Source organism: Malaya genurostris, chromosome 1, assembly GCF_030247185.1.
Source record: "Malaya genurostris strain Urasoe2022 chromosome 1, Malgen_1.1, whole genome shotgun sequence".
NCBI lineage: Eukaryota > Metazoa > Arthropoda > Insecta > Diptera > Culicidae > Malaya > Malaya genurostris.
The window spans coordinates 89,070,565-89,088,825 of NC_080570.1; the positions used below are offsets into that span (position 1 = coordinate 89,070,565).

Genomic DNA, 18,261 nt, shown 5'->3' on the forward strand with positions numbered 1-18,261 from the left:
CCAGAGGAACCACTGTACCTGAAGATAGCTGAATATATCAGCAACCTGCTCAGCAGTATGCCAGCTTGGCTATTTTTGTGTTCCCATATATCATCTAGACGAAATAAATGAGTGAATCCATAGTTACTCATACTCTTCAGCATATTACTCGACTCTGACCCTTTTCCCAGAGAAACCACTGTACCTGAAGATAGCTGAATATATCAGCAACCTGCTCAGCAGTATGCCAGCTTTGCTATTTTTGTGTTCCCATATATCATCTAGACGAAATAATTGAGTGAATCTATAGTTACTCATACTCTTCAGCATATTACTCGACTCTGACCCTTTTCTCAGAGGAACCACTGTACCTGAAGATAGCTGAATATATCAGCAACCTGCTCAGCAGTATGCCAGCTTGGCTATTTTTGTGTTCCCATATATCATCTAGACGAAATAATTGTGTGAATTCATAGTTACTCATACTCTTCAGCATATTACTCGACTCTGACCCTTTTCCCAGAGGAACCACTGTACCTGAAGATAGCTGAATATATCAGCAACCTGCTCAGCAGTATGCCAGCTTGGCTATTTTTGTGTTCCCATATATCATCTAGACGAAATAATTGAGTGAATCTATAGTTACTCATACTCTTCAGCATATTACTCGACTCTGACCCTTTTCTCAGAGGAACCACTGTACCTGAAGATAGCTGAATATATCAGCAACCTGCTCAGCAGTATGCCAGCTTGGCTATTTTTGTGTTCCCATATATCATCTAGACGAAATAATTGTGTGAATTCATAGTTACTCATACTCTTCAGCATATTACTCGACTCTGACCCTTTTCCCAGAGGAACCACTGTACCTGAAGATAGCTGAATATATCAGCAACCTGCTCAGCAGTATGCCAGCTTGGCTATTTTTGTGTTCCCATATATCATCTAGACGAAATAAATGAGTGAATCCATAGTTACTCATACTCTTCAGCATATTACTCGACTCTGACCCTTTTCCCAGAGAAACCACTGTACCTGAAGATAGCTGAATATATCAGCAACCTGCTCAGCAGTATGCCAGCTTGGCTATTTTTGTGTTCCCATATATCATCTAGACGAAATAAATGAGTGAATCCATAGTTACTCATACTCTTCAGCATATTACTCGACTCTGACCCTTTTCCCAGAGAAACCACTGTACCTGAAGATAGCTGAATATATCAGCAACCTGCTCAGCAGTATGCCAGCTTTGCTATTTTTGTGTTCCCATATATCATCTAGACGAAATAATTGAGTGAATCTATAGTTACTCATACTCTTCAGCATATTACTCGACTCTGACCCTTTTCTCAGAGGAACCACTGTACCTGAAGATAGCTGAATATATCAGCAACCTGCTCAGCAGTATGCCAGCTTGGCTATTTTTGTGTTCCCATATATCATCTAGACGAAATAATTGTGTGAATTCATAGTTACTCATACTCTTCAGCATATTACTCGACTCTGACCCTTTTCCCAGAGGAACCACTGTACCTGAAGATAGCTGAATATATCAGCAACCTGCTCAGCAGTATGCCAGCTTGGCTATTTTTGTGTTCCCATATATCATCTAGATGAAATAATTGTGTGCATCCATAGTTACTCATACTCTTCAGCATATTACTCGACTCTGACCCTTTTCCCAGAGGAACCACTGTACCTGAAGATAGCTGAATATATCAGCAACCTGCTCAGCAGTATGCCAGCTTGGCTATTTTTGTGTTCCCATATATCATCTAGACGAAATAATTGTGTGAATTCATAGTTACTCATACTCTTCAGCATATTACTCGACTCTGACCCTTTTCCCAGAGGAACCACTGTACCTGAAGATAGCTGAATATATCAGCAACCTGCTCAGCAGTATGCCAGCTTGGCTATTTTTGTGTTCCCATATATCATCTAGACGAAATAATTGAGTGAATCTATAGTTACTCATACTCTTCAGCATATTACTCGACTCTGACCCTTTTCTCAGAGGAACCACTGTACCTGAAGATAGCTGAATATATCAGCAACCTGCTCAGCAGTATGCCAGCTTGGCTATTTTTGTGTTCCCATATATCATCTAGACGAAATAATTGTGTGAATTCATAGTTACTCATACTCTTCAGCATATTACTCGACTCTGACCCTTTTCCCAGAGGAACCACTGTACCTGAAGATAGCTGAATATATCAGCAACCTGCTCAGCAGTATGCCAGCTTGGCTATTTTTGTGTTCCCATATATCATCTAGACGAAATAAATGAGTGAATCCATAGTTACTCATACTCTTCAGCATATTACTCGACTCTGACCCTTTTCCCAGAGAAACCACTGTACCTGAAGATAGCTGAATATATCAGCAACCTGCTCAGCAGTATGCCAGCTTGGCTATTTTTGTGTTCCCATATATCATCTAGACGAAATAAATGAGTGAATCCATAGTTACTCATACTCTTCAGCATATTACTCGACTCTGACCCTTTTCCCAGAGAAACCACTGTACTTGAAGATAGCTGAATATATCAGCAACCTGCTCAGCAGTATGCCAGCTTTGCTATTTTTGTGTTCCCATATATCATCTAGACGAAATAATTGAGTGAATCTATAGTTACTCATACTCTTCAGCATATTACTCGACTCTGACCCTTTTCTCAGAGGAACCACTGTACCTGAAGATAGCTGAATATATCAGCAACCTGCTCAGCAGTATGCCAGCTTGGCTATTTTTGTGTTCCCATATATCATCTAGACGAAATAATTGTGTGAATTCATAGTTACTCATACTCTTCAGCATATTACTCGACTCTGACCCTTTTCCCAGAGGAACCACTGTACCTGAAGATAGCTGAATATATCAGCAACCTGCTCAGCAGTATGCCAGCTTGGCTATTTTTGTGTTCCCATATATCATCTAGATGAAATAATTGTGTGCATCCATAGTTACTCATACTCTTCAGCATATTACTCGACTCTGACCCTTTTCCCAGAGGAACCACTGTACCTGAAGATAGCTGAATATATCAGCAACCTGCTCAGCAGTATGCCAGCTTGGCTATTTTTGTGTTCCCATATATCATCTAGACGAAATAATTGTGTGAATTCATAGTTACTCATACTCTTCAGCATATTACTCGACTCTGACCCTTTTCCCAGAGGAACCACTGTACCTGAAGATAGCTGAATATATCAGCAACCTGCTCAGCAGTATGCCAGCTTGGCTATTTTTGTGTTCCCATATATCATCTAGACGAAATAATTGAGTGAATCTATAGTTACTCATACTCTTCAGCATATTACTCGACTCTGACCCTTTTCTCAGAGGAACCACTGTACCTGAAGATAGCTGAATATATCAGCAACCTGCTCAGCAGTATGCCAGCTTGGCTATTTTTGTGTTCCCATATATCATCTAGACGAAATAATTGTGTGAATTCATAGTTACTCATACTCTTCAGCATATTACTCGACTCTGACCCTTTTCCCAGAGGAACCACTGTACCTGAAGATAGCTGAATATATCAGCAACCTGCTCAGCAGTATGCCAGCTTGGCTATTTTTGTGTTCCCATATATCATCTAGACGAAATAATTGAGTGAATCTATAGTTACTCATACTCTTCAGCATATTACTCGACTCTGACCCTTTTCCCAGAGGAACCATTATGCCTGAAGATAGCTGAATATATCAGTAACCATTCCAGCAGTATGCCAGCTTGGCTATTTTTGTGTTCCCATATATCATCTAGATGAAATAATTGTGTGCATCCATAGTTACTCATACTCTTCAGCATATTACTCGACTCTGACCCTTTTCCCAGAGGAACCACTGTACCTGAAGATAGCTGAATATATCAGCAACCTGCTCAGCAGTATGCCAGCTTGGCTATTTTTGTGTTCCCATATATCATCTAGACGAAATAAATGAGTGAATCCATAGTTACTCATACTCTTCAGCATATTACTCGACTCTGACCCTTTTCCCAGAGAAACCACTGTACCTGAAGATAGCTGAATATATCAGCAACCTGCTCAGCAGTATGCCAGCTTTGCTATTTTTGTGTTCCCATATATCATCTAGACGAAATAATTGAGTGAATCTATAGTTACTCATACTCTTCAGCATATTACTCGACTCTGACCCTTTTCTCAGAGGAACCACTGTACCTGAAGATAGCTGAATATATCAGCAACCTGCTCAGCAGTATGCCAGCTTGGCTATTTTTGTGTTCCCATATATCATCTAGACGAAATAATTGTGTGAATTCATAGTTACTCATACTCTTCAGCATATTACTCGACTCTGACCCTTTTCCCAGAGGAACCACTGTACCTGAAGATAGCTGAATATATCAGCAACCTGCTCAGCAGTATGCCAGCTTGGCTATTTTTGTGTTCCCATATATCATCTAGATGAAATAATTGTGTGCATCCATAGTTACTCATACTCTTCAGCATATTACTCGACTCTGACCCTTTTCCCAGAGGAACCACTGTACCTGAAGATAGCTGAATATATCAGCAACCTGCTCAGCAGTATGCCAGCTTGGCTATTTTTGTGTTCCCATATATCATCTAGACGAAATAATTGTGTGAATTCATAGTTACTCATACTCTTCAGCATATTACTCGACTCTGACCCTTTTCCCAGAGGAACCACTGTACCTGAAGATAGCTGAATATATCAGCAACCTGCTCAGCAGTATGCCAGCTTGGCTATTTTTGTGTTCCCATATATCATCTAGACGAAATAATTGAGTGAATCTATAGTTACTCATACTCTTCAGCATATTACTCGACTCTGACCCTTTTCTCAGAGGAACCACTGTACCTGAAGATAGCTGAATATATCAGCAACCTGCTCAGCAGTATGCCAGCTTGGCTATTTTTGTGTTCCCATATATCATCTAGACGAAATAATTGTGTGAATTCATAGTTACTCATACTCTTCAGCATATTACTCGACTCTGACCCTTTTCCCAGAGGAACCACTGTACCTGAAGATAGCTGAATATATCAGCAACCTGCTCAGCAGTATGCCAGCTTGGCTATTTTTGTGTTCCCATATATCATCTAGACGAAATAATTGAGTGAATCTATAGTTACTCATACTCTTCAGCATATTACTCGACTCTGACCCTTTTCTCAGAGGAACCACTGTACCTGAAGATAGCTGAATATATCAGTAATCTTTTCAGCAGTATGCCAGCTTGGGCATTTTATTTGATTAATTGATTAGAAATAAAAAATATAATTAATTTATTTGAAATAATAAATATAATTCAGACATATTAACATAACTAAGTTTCTTTCTAGTTTAAATGAAAATACTTGGTATCATGCTATAGATTACTTTATTTTCAGAAATAATGGTTTTAATAGAATTTCCGTTTTGGTCGTTAATTTCCAGTTTTTACGATTCCCACCACTAGGGTGCGAGGCACTGCATTGGGTATATTTCTTATAGGGATTTATTTGAGATGAGCTTTTTCCCACTGAGCATTTTTCTGAGAGAGAGTTTTTCAAAGATGAGAATTTTGGTCGGTGAGCTTTTTGGTCGGTGAGCTTTTTAGTCGGTAACTTCACAGAAGTGCTCACAAGAATATTCAATGACGAAACTTCATAGTTTTGTTTTTATTTCTTTTATCCACAACAATTGAATTGTAACTCCATATATTTATCTAGTGTTAAATTGTTGACTTCATAATTTGACATGGAATTTCAACGCACAATACGCAACGTCAAGTCGGGTCATGCAACTCAGTTTAACAGTAAAGTTTCATGATGCCATTACTTCCTTGAATGTCAGTTCAAATTGGTTCAACATAGAATATATATGGATCTCACAACCGATTTACATATAAATTTGTGATTTGTCCGTTGATTGAAAGACTTTTATCTCATCACTGAAATCAAATACTAAAACATAGCACAGACAGCAAAATTCATTATTTTCTTTTTTACTTTTTGAGAGATCTGTATAAATCTGTATTAAATTGAGGAAATCTATATAAAATGTGTACTCTGTATTAAATCTGTATGAGCATGTAAAAATCTGTATAATACAGATAAATCTGTATAAATGGCATCCCTGGTACAGATAGATTTTTGCGCCGAATGCAAATTTTGGAAAAATGACTTGGCAACGCTGATGGTATTATTTGTTGTTTAGATCTTAAGCTAAGACTCTCAATTGACTCCATATATTTCGAAATGCACATAAAACAGGTAATTTGGTTTAGATGATCGTGAAATACGTTCTATACATTAAATTTTTTTTCAGGTTATTATACAAGGCTTCAAAAGTTATCGCGAGCAAACTGTTGTGGAGCCATTTGATAAGCGCCATAATGTCGTCGTCGGCAGGAATGGATCAGGAAAAAGTAACTTCTTTTATGGTATGTTTATATTATTATCTTCTTATAATATTATTTTCGTATATAGATTCCGAATAAATACATGTTCTCATGCGGTTTGAAGACAGGCGTGTGTGATCTTGTCCATTTCATTTTTTTAAATATGGGATAAAATTTTTCATTTGCATGTACAACGCACAAAATAATAGTGAAAAAGTCTCCGTAATAGATGTTCAAAATTTTCATGTCCACCGGATTAGGAAGTACATTGAATGTTCGACTTTTATTCTTGACTCTGTAAATCAATATCTCGCTTTGAGTTTCTCCAACCCACTGTGAAAGCGGTTAGATGCCCTTACACGAGAATTATTATGTACGATTCAGACGATCCGTCTCCTTCCGTCACCGTTACCGGAACGTCATCGATGAAATCAGTCCAATTCTTGTGATTAACCATATGCGAAACGCTATAATGTATGCCAGTTTAGCTTGAAACGATACGTGTATTCGAACATCATTCGTACGAACGAAAAGTCCCATTCTCGTTTACGGAATAGACGAAATGCCGTGGTTTCAATTCGTCTTTTTTATCATTTATTTTACCCCGGCTTTAACCATATTGGTCTTTCACCGGGGAGATATTCGATTCGTCAGTTTTATGTTGCGAATCAATCGTTCGAACACATAAAACAAAGTTTAACCGATTTCCAACAAATTTATTTTCAAATTTAAAGGTGATTTGTAATCAAATCATAAATTTGTATTTTGCAGAAAACATTCAGAATCATTCGTAACCGAATGTTCGAAGTGAACACACGCGTTTTTTTAACAATCGACATCGGTAAAACGAAGGTGCCTATCACAGCAGAGGCTGTAGTATAGGCATTAAATAGAAGTGATAAAAAGTAGCATCCCCGCATGTGAGTTCTGTCTGTGCATCGGTTTCGTATTGGTATCGATAGTAGACGCTATTGTGCTATCCTCGGGCAACAATTATTTCTATTGTTTGCTACCCGCATCGCAGCAGCCAAATCCTGAGTCAAGGTCACGCTGAGACACAACGAAGGAGTGAAGGAGCAACTCTCCTAACAGTTCACTGTGACATACTGTTAAGTATTTTCTCAAACTTTTTCTTTCTACTTTTACTATTCATATATTTTCTTTTAATTTTATTTCTTTCATTCTCATTTCAAGTGCGGGAGACTTCTTTACTCCCGCACTAAAAATATGAATATTGATGACAGTGGGGGTGTCTCGGAAAAAGGCGAAGCTTCAATGAACGAAGAACATTTAGAAGCTGAGTCTGATTGCGAGATACCATCTACCCCTCCGATACCATCTCCCCCTCCGATACCATCTCCCCCTCCGATGCCATCAACTCCCTCTAAGATATTGCCTGCTCGCCAAAAAGTTAACAAGGACGATGACTCGGGGGGTCCGTGGGTGGCATATTTCCGGCCCAAATCAAACTCTCAGAGTTTTGAATATTGCTCGGGACCCGACAAAACATTACTCAGAAATAAAAACAATAGATAAGGTTTCGCCAAACAAGTTACGCGTTGTTGTGTCCGACCTGAAGTAAGCAAACGAGATTGCTACCAGCGAGTTGTTCACGAGGTAGTACCGCATGTACGTCCCGTGGCGGAGATCGACGGTGTGGTACGTGACGAAAGTCTGATGATCGAAGATCTGATGAAGGACGGGGTAGGCCGTTTCAAAAACCCCGACCTTCAGCCAGTGAACATTTTGAAGTGCAAGCAATTGCACTCGAAATCGATAGATGGTAAATTTTACCAATCGGAATCGTTTCGCGTGACTTTTGCCGGATCTGCACTTCCAAATTATTTGGTAGTGTGTGGAATACGTCTACCTGTTTAGCTGTATGTACTGCGGGTAATGCATTGTACAAGCTGCAAACAGCTAGGGCATTCGGCAACCTATTGTTGCAACAAACTGCGATGCGGTAAATGTGGAGAGGCCCATAAGGACGATCTCTACAGAAGAGCAGCGGAAAAGTGTTGCTACTACGGGGAGAATCCTCATGATCTTTCGGTGTGCCCTACGTACATACAGCGTGCGGAGAAATTGAAGCGATCCGTGAAAGAACGTTCCAAACGTTCTTATGCGGAAATCTTAAAAAGAACCACTCCATCGACCCCTGAGAACCCGTTTGCAATCTTGCCAGTTGAAGAGGATACCTCTGACGACCCTGGCAAAGAACCTTCCAGCGTGTGTTGAAGGAAGCAGGAAGCCAAATCTGGTTTCTCCCAAACTTCCTCGTAAAGGCCTCAGACTGAACCAAACGGAAACGAAAAGTGCTGACTCAAAACCGAAGCAAACACCTCCTAAGCAATGTTGCAAATATTCTTCGTGTAACTAATTCATTCACGCATCCTCGCTGTGATTATACTGCCTTCGAATATGCCAGTCTCGAACAACGTTGAACTATTCACTGCTCGAAAGAGAGAAGGGTGCAAAAGGAATAAGCAATAATCGTAGAGAACCCGAATATACTAATACATTCTTCGCTGCTGGTATACATCGTGCATGTTCGTTTTATACATTCGTTTGTCATTCGTTCATTTATTTTATTCTTCGAGTTGGATCGAATAATGTCACGGCGAAGATCGTTGGTTTCCATTCTTCGCGAAGCATTCTTCATCTAATAAATTCATCATATCTCGTTGGGTAGCAGCAAGGGGAGAATACTGGAATATGGTTCATCACATACACATAAGACTATGTTAATAGTGCGGGGGGAAACATCTTAATTTGCATGTTTCAAAGACATCACGAACGATCATCGCGAATTAGGTTTGGCGATGATCGCTGTATGAATATTCGTTCGATATTCGTGTTAAGTCATTCGGGGGTATGTCCAATGCGAATAACAACTGCAAGGAATAGATATTCGTGCAAGTAACGAAGCAGCGTCGGCTTCGTTCGCGCCCGAATGTACGGACAAGTCCGAATACCAGAACGATTATCGAACAAAGGCGAAGGAAAGCGAGCGATGATCATTGACATTCGTTGTATTTTTGATATTCGAGCAACATTGCTCCTAAGTTAAAAAAACTTAGGGATGACAAAAAGTACCAAGCATCAAAAAACCCGAATAACCCCAAAGCACAACCAGAACATCAAACAAACGCTGGATTATTGAAATTTTCTGATATCGTGGACTGGATATTAACAGCCTTCAATATTACTGATCCTCTTCCTAACTGCTCTACTGCCAACAGTAAAGACATTTTTAAAACAGTTGACTGAACAATGGCCCTCCTTGCAGCAATCGTATCTTTTGATGGATAATTTACCACTGAGAATCGAAAATATGATCATTGTGCTTCAGTGGAATTGCAGAAGTATCATTCCAAACCGACACCGCAATTCAAGCTCAGACGAAACCCATGATGGGACAAAGAGTGCTCAGAGCTAAAAACGAAAAAAGCTTCAGCCTTCATCTCATTTAGAAGGAACGGAACCCCAGATAATTATCGGAAATACGCGGCGTTAGAATTTCAAATGAAAAGTCCGATTAAAGCTAAGAAACGCGGTTACTAACGAAGGTTTGTTGACGGATTAACGAGAGGAACAGCAATGAGCTCTCTTTGGAATACGGCCCGTCGCATGCGCAACCGAAATCGTGCGAGCGGAAGCGAGGAATATTCTAACCGCTGGATATTTGATGTCGCTAAGAAAGTATGTCTCGATTCTGTTCCGGAACAAATGATATCCCGCGTCACGACATTGAATACAAACAAAACACCGTTTTCGATGGTTCTCACTTGCGCTCTTGTCGTGTAACAATAGAGCCCCGGGGTTAGATAGAATTAAATTCAATTTGTTGAAAAATCTGCCCGACTCTGCCAAAAGGTGCTTGTTGAATTTATTCAACAAGTTCCTCGAGGATAATATTGTTCCACACGAATGGAGAGAAGTGAGTTATCACTATTCGAAAACCTGGGAAACCATCCTCCGATGACATTCTGTATCGGCCGATTGCTATGCTTTCCTGTATTCGGAAATTGTTCGAAAAAATGATTCTCTTACGTCTAGACAATTGGGTCGAAACAAATGGATTGCTTTCAGGTACACAATTTGGGTTCCGCAGGGGCAAAGGAACGAACGATTGTCTAGCGTTGCTCTCAACAGAAATTCAAATGGCATTTGCTCTTAAAGAACAAATGGCATCAGTTTTCCTCGACATCAAGGTGGTATTTGATTCAGTTTCCATTAACGTTTCATCTGAGAAGTTGCATCAGCATGGTCTTTCACCAGTTTTGAACAACTTTTTATATAATCTATTGTCCGAGAAACACATGCATTTTGAGCATGGTGATTTGATGGCAAAGCGATTCAGCTACATGGGTCTTCCTCAGGGTTCATGTTCAAGCCAAATACAAATTATTTGTATTTGCTTATGCCCCCTATTATACAATTTTTACGTAAACAACCTTGATGAATGTATTAACACATCCTGCACGCTAAGACAACTTGCCGACGACAGCGTTGTGTCTATTGTAAGACCCACAGCTGCCGATCTCCAGGGACCATTGCAAGATACCCTCGACAACTTGTCGACATGAGCTCTCCAAATGGGTATCGAGTTCTCTACGTAGAAAACTGAGCTGATTGTATTTTCAAGGAAGCGAGAACTAGCACAACTACAGCTTCAACTAAGGGGTGAAACCATAGGTCAGGCCTTCACATTTAAATATCTCGGGGTCTGGTTCGATTCCAAAGCTACCTGGGGATGTCACATTAGGTATCTGAAACGAAAATGCCTACAGAGAATCAATTTACTTCGTACAATAACCGGAACTTGGTGGGGCTCTCACCCAGGAGACCTGGTCAGGTTGTACAAAACGACGATATTGTCAGTAATGGAATATGGATGTTTCTGTTTCCGCTCTGCTGCGAATATTCATTGCATTAAACTGGAAAGAATTCAGTATCGTTGTTTGCGTATTGCCTTGGGTTGCATGCAATCAACTAATACGGTGAGCCTTGAAGTGCTGGTGGGTGTCCTACCGTTGAAAACAGATTCTGGGATCTCTCATATCGATTGCTTATCCGATGCGACATGTTGAATCCGATAGTGAAAAAAACTTTGAAAACCTTGTCGAGCTTGATTCACAGAACCGTTTTATGTCCTTGTATTATGACTACATGGCTCAGAAAATAAATCCTTCTTCGTTTGTTCCCAACCATGCTCATTTTGTGGATACTTCTAATTCTACTGTGTTTTTCGACACATCCATGAAAGCAGAAATTCGTGAAATCCCGGAACCTGTACGCCCTCAAGAGATCCCGAAAATTTTTAATATTAAATTTAAAGAAGTCTAATAAAATGTTTTACACTGACGGATCACATCTCGACGGGACCACTGGCTTCGGTATATTCAAAAATATCAGTTTACGTCCCAGAACTAGCAATAGATACTGATACTGATTGATACTGCAATTCAGTATACCCTTGAGATCATTGACACTCTGCCTACAGATCACTACTTCATTGTATCGGACAGTCTCAGCTCCATTGAGGCTCTCCGTTCAGTGAAGCCTGGAAAGCACTCACCGTATTTCCTGGGGAAAATACGGGAACAATTGAGTGCTTTATCTGCAAAAGTATACCAGATTACCTGGTCCCCTCACATTGTTCCATACGGGACTCGTTAGCCAAGGTGGGCGCACTAGAAGGTGATATCTATGAAAGACCAATCTGCTTCAATGAATTTTTCAGTTGCTGTCGTCAGAAAACTCTAGTCAGGTGGTAAAATACATTGAATAGTAGAACTCTGGGACGATGGTTACACTCTATAATTCCACAGGTATTGACGAAAACTTGGTTCCGTGGGTTAGACGTGAGCCGAGACTTTATTCGTGTAAGGCTTATGTCTAATCATTACATGCTCAGAGCGCATCTCCGTTCAATACTGTGTAGGTCCCACCCTCCCTATGTCCCTTTACTAACTCTAGGGGAGTATGCCGCCCCGTAATACGGCATCCCTTCCTCTCTCCCTAACAACAAGACAATCGGCCACGTTAAGCTAAAGCAAATGAGCCCAATAAAATTTTATTTAAAAAAAACATTTTGAAACATAACAGTATAGTAAAATGCTGTTTTTTTCTGACGAATATATGCGCGGTTCCAAGTTTTTACGCATCAAATTTTATACATCTATTAGGTACTTTATGGAAAATACGCCATAAGCAAACATGTTTTATTTTACATTAAATGCATGATTTTACCAATATAAAAAATATGTAGACTATCAAAAACATGACAAAATTGCACGAAAAAAGGAACATATTTTTCGCAGATACTACTGATCGGACTGCATTTTAAATGCGTTTTTTACTTTGCATGAAGTTTAATTTGAAAATTTCATTTACCGACTTGAATAAAATTGGTCCTGAGTACGATATTTATTTATTATGTAGAATTCGTCACTTTCTTGATGCTTGGAATCTTCTTAAAAAAAACTACCTGCGATGTCGATCCTTCTTTTGCACAGGAGTCGCGTAGATAGTTTAAAGTTTAATGGGCGTTGTTTTTATGCATATACGATGTTTAAAAGCGTGATTGATTCGAACGTAAACGGGAATACGAATTTGATATACTTTCGATCGTATCGCATACGGCCGTAAACAAGAAAGAGGGTGAATACTTTTTTTCCGGAGCGTTCACACGCTCCGTCCATCAAGACGTTCCGTGACGGCGACGTAACGTGTGAATGTCTCCATAAGGATGCATGTAATTAATGTTGACGGTGACAGAGGTTGAAATCGTACATTAATGTCATTTTTTTATGATTATTAAGTGATGATGATGAAGATGGTCTCACCTCATACCTCTACAAAGGTGTGAGCAGAACGAGTTATCTAAATGATAATTAATATTTTTGCACATATCTTAACCAGTAAACAAAAGGAAACGATCTGATTAAACTGGCAGGTATAGATTCTTCTTCAAAAGAACGACTGACAAACAAAATAACTTTCAAATATTTCGGATTTACTATCCAGGGTTAATCAAGAAAATTTCCAACCCGGGAAGATCCTTGATCACATCAGGAATCGAACCCGATATCGTTACCAGTATCAGACAGTAATTCACCTGGCCCTTCTCGCCGGACAAGTTCATCGCTACACACATCAGCTACGATGGAGTAACGAGACTGCGGATGAGCAGAGCCAAGCCCAATTCCATCAACAACTGTCGATCCCAATTAGTTTCCCGAATCTATTCCTTAATTTATTAATCAAACCTTGCGATCAAGGTCAAGAGCAAACTTAACGCACTGAATGCTAAGGCTCTTCGGCCAGTCCTGTTCGCTTTCCAAATAGTCACTACCTGCTTCGCGCGCGAGGCTCAAACGTTTGTAGACTGCTCATTATTTTTAACTCTCAAGCATACTAAAAATCCATCATCATCATACCGAACATATTAACTTAATACGTCTCACAATAATATATATAAACAAAAAAATACAATCTTCGTAATACGTAAAAAAATAAAAAATCTCAAAAATTTGAACTAACTAACTAAATATTCGTTGTTATGTAAAAATATGGTGTTCGCCCCATATAAAAAGAAAATGCTTCGTTATTCTATCCGAAGTAAAAGTATTCTAAAGATATGTAGTGTTGCTAACAAGAAACTAGGTTGTGAGTAAATTCTAAAATAGGTTGTGATTAAATTCTAGTAATAATAGTCCAACGGGGTAAAACCACTTTGAAAATAGCTCCAACCTGGAAGGATTCATAGTGTCAATAGGATCGTAGTACTAGCCATGCAATAATTCTGTACACTCAGAATCGGCTGCGAAGTCCAAATTCCACACAAGTTATGTAATTCCAAGACCTTGCTTTGAGAGGGGCCGGCGTTTCCGATTATCGGAAGGGGCGGCCCCTCGCTTGTTCTACACCGTATGCGAAATGAGTTTTTTGCCAAATGGTGTTTATGTCAAATTTCGTTATGCCTATTGACTGTATGCCTAATAACCGTATGCCCTACACTCAAAAAGGATTACGGGTCGAAATTTCTATTTCAGAGGTTTAAATAAACACAAATTATTCACGTTTTTCAGCTGACAACGTTTCGAATTCATCGAAACAACGAAGTGGTATTGTAGTCATCTTATTTGGTAGTTATTTTAAAATCTGACCATAGTCAAATTAAAAAAATTATCTGTTCCTATGATTTTGTTCGTCCAAGGTATATTTAATCCTTTTTGATATGCTTTTTACCATATGATTGTATAATTGTGATAGGGTGGAGCAGCGATTATCTTTTAAACAACCATATTTATTCACTAATTCAAATGAAAAATTTATTAAGCAGTTCGTGTATAACATTCGTCGCGCACGGTTGTGTTTTTCTCTCGCTCTGTGCGCCTATGTTGTGTTTCGCTTGGGTTGCGTCAACCGGACGAATTTTTGCGCTAGGTTTCCGCCACCCGGATTCTTGAAAGTTCAAGTGTTTATGTTATGAAGGAAGATTTTGTGTGTGTAGAGGAGAGATCGAAGTAGTCCAGATTGCAAAGAATACTCGTTGCGGGCAGTTGCTCCTTGTTGTTTTATTGCGTGTTATGTTCGGGCTACGCCATCCGGAATTCTACTTGTACTCGGTCTTGCATTCCGAGTGTCCGAGGATTTTAGTTGAGCGAAGCGGATAGTGATTAGAACAATCGCCGCGCAGATGGCAAAATGTCTAGGATTCATTTTTGTATGTTTTTCTTTATTTGTAAATACAGCAAGAAGAGACACTATCGTTTCTACCTACTAAATTAGAGAAGACCATCTCGAGTGAATATCCCTTTTCGGTAGTAGTGCGCCATCTAGTGGCGGGTAGCAAACACCGTGATAAAAGTTATAGCTGCGCCATTTAGATGCAGATTTCATTAATAGGACTGATGGCAACTTTGGCAAACGTACTGGAAGAACCTGAGCGCATTGATGAAAATGCGGGATACCGGTGAGATCGTTTCATATTATTTACTTGACGAAAGTAATACTCTTCGGACACAGAAATGTGTGCTTTCAAAATATGTATAATTTAAACATTACATAATACTGTTATACACGAAGGTCTTTTTTATGCGGTCTTCTTTATGCGGTTTTTTATGCGAATTTTCAGAGTTATGCGCTTTTTTCTAAAGTTTCAGAGTTATGCGGTCTTTTATGCGAATTTTCAGAGTTATGCGGTACATACACGCGCATTTAAAAGAGACTTTAGTGTATTATGTTATGTGGTATTATTTTAAACTGCACCATGTTATATCATTATATTTTAGAGGATATGAAAATGTGTTGCATTATATCATATTAAATTATATTTTGTTATATATTATTATATTATATTATATTATATTGTATTATATTATATTGTATTATATTATATTATGTTATGTTATATTATATTATATTATATTATATTATATTATGTTATGTTATATTATATTATATTGTATTATATTGTATTATATTATATTATATTATATTATATTATATTGTATTATATTATATTATATTATATTATATTATGTTATATTGTATTATATTATATTATAGTGTATTATATTATATTATATCATATTGTATTATATTGTATTATATTATAATATAGTTTAGTTCAGTTTTCTTGACTTTCGACCGGAGGCAGGTTCGTCTAGGTTATAATATAATATATTATACCATATTGTATATTATTGAAATATGTGATCTCATGTTGTATTATAATATATTATTATATAATATTATTTATTATAGCATATTGAATTGCATTACTTTATCATATATTTTAGTACATCATATTTAATTATATTTTATCATATTGTATTATATATGTATTATATGACTGGACGAGGGATTGTGGATAGCCAGCCCAAGTCACTTGAAGGAATCTTATTTCCTTCTGAAGGTTTGACATGAGCCTGACGCGCCCTTCTCAAACAAACCATCAGGAGGGTTCAAGCATGTAAAGCGATATGCTTCACCCATGCATTGGATATTATGGTTGGAAGAGCATCTTTTATTCCCGCGGAATACGTGTAAGTGACTCTGCTGACATATTCGCCCACCCCTTTTTGTTCGCTTTTCGATAACAGCTATAGTAAGAAGGTGAATGGGTGAACCATATCGGGGCTACTATAAGTCTACCCGCATCCACTGGCAAGACCTTGAACTGATGGTGGCTTAACTTCACATCACATCACATCACACATCGTATGCAAGCGAAAGGAAAGATTGATGATGTAATAGATAAACTAAGAGACAGGTGTGTAGCAGGGCCAGTGAAACAGTGAAACATGTCAAACCCGTTAAACCCAAGAGGGTAATTTTTCGTGCCGAGGGGGACGACCCACAATTTCGAAAAATTTGGTAATCTAATGGAAATGTTATTTAAATAAGACATAAATAGGGTTACCACCTAATTCTCCGTTGTATTATGTTATACTATATGTATTATGTTATACTATATGTACTGTATTATATTATGTTATGTTGTATTATATTATACTATATGTATTGTATTATAGTATATAATATTGTATTATATTTTATGATATTATAATGAGTTATATTATTTGATTTTAATTATATAATACTGTTGCTGTTATATCATCGCGGAGGTACGGAATGTAGGCATCTTTGTTCGTCCAACCACTATAGTCAACATATTGATAAGAGATAGCTTATGTCACTATAATTGTCAGTTTTAGCGCATGAGTTGACTAGCGGAGGGAGATGAAGGATGATAACGGAAACCCTTCTATAGTATGGTATATTGTATTATATTATATTATATTATACTATGTTATATTATATTATGTTATATTATATTATATTGTATTATATTGTATTATGTTATACTATATGTATTGTATTATATTATATAATATTGTATTATATTATATTATATTATAATGAGTTATATTATTTGATTTTACTTATATAATAATGTTGCTGTCATTACTTCGAGGAGATACGGAATGTAGGCATCTTTTCTTCGGACAAACACTATAGTCAACATATCGATAAGAGATAGCAGATTTTACTATAATTGTCAGTTTTCGAACATGAGTGGCTAGCGGAACGGAGATGACGGATGATGACGGAACCCTTCTATAGGATAATATATTGTAGTATATATGTTATATTATGTGATATTATATTGCTCTATGTTATATTTTATTATGTTATATTGTATGACGATTTGTTGTATTGTATTATATTAAATGATATTATATTATGTCTTATTATTTTACTATATTGTACTTCGTCACAAATATTATATTATTTTATTACAATGGTGAGGGGCAGGGAGTGCATCAGGGTATCTTACAAGTGAATGACTGGATGATGGAGTGGATTGCCAACCTGAGTCACATGGGAGAAACTTCGTGTTTCTCCCTGAAGGTCTGAAATGAGTAAGACGCGCCCTTCTAACAAACAAACCATCAGGCGGGTTTAAGCTGGTACAGCGAAAATCTTTATTATATGGCTGGATGTTATTGCTGGAAGGCGCCGGGTCCAAATAACCCATTTTGGCCTTCTTAACAGTAATAATATGAAAGCTATCTGATAATTAAATTCGGATCTACTGTAAGTCTACCCGCATACATTGGTAATGCCTTGAACTGATGGTGGCTTCACATATACATACATACATACATATACAATTCAAATGAAAAATTTATTAAGTCTAACAATTTTTTTAGATTTACATTATACACATGTATTGGAGATCCATCAAGAGAACTTGCATAAATGGACGAACTCAAACCCTACTCCGATATTAATTTTCGCAATTCTGGATCGTGGTCCTCTTCTGCGATTAATTATGGCAATTGATAAAAGTGAAGTTTCTTATAATATATTAATTATTATTTGAAC

General features: G+C 37.9%; 1 protein-coding gene across 2 annotated transcripts in view; it reads left to right on the plus strand.

The window, feature by feature from the left end:
* Nucleotides 1-6,075: 6,075 nt before the first annotated feature.
* The window catches only part of LOC131440676 (structural maintenance of chromosomes protein 3), a 61,641-nt gene continuing 49,455 nt past the window's right edge, over nucleotides 6,076-18,261 (plus strand). The window contains exons 1-2 of one of the 2 annotated variants that reach the window (XM_058612171.1): nucleotides 6,076-6,229; nucleotides 6,285-6,399. In XM_058612171.1, the coding sequence (XP_058468154.1) occupies nucleotides 6,215-6,229; nucleotides 6,285-6,399 (130 nt within the window). In that variant the 5' untranslated portion in view covers nucleotides 6,076-6,214. Of the gene's footprint in view, nucleotides 6,230-6,284; nucleotides 6,400-7,445; nucleotides 7,466-18,261 lie in introns of those variants that run through there. The other variant, XM_058612172.1, reaches the window with a different exon arrangement.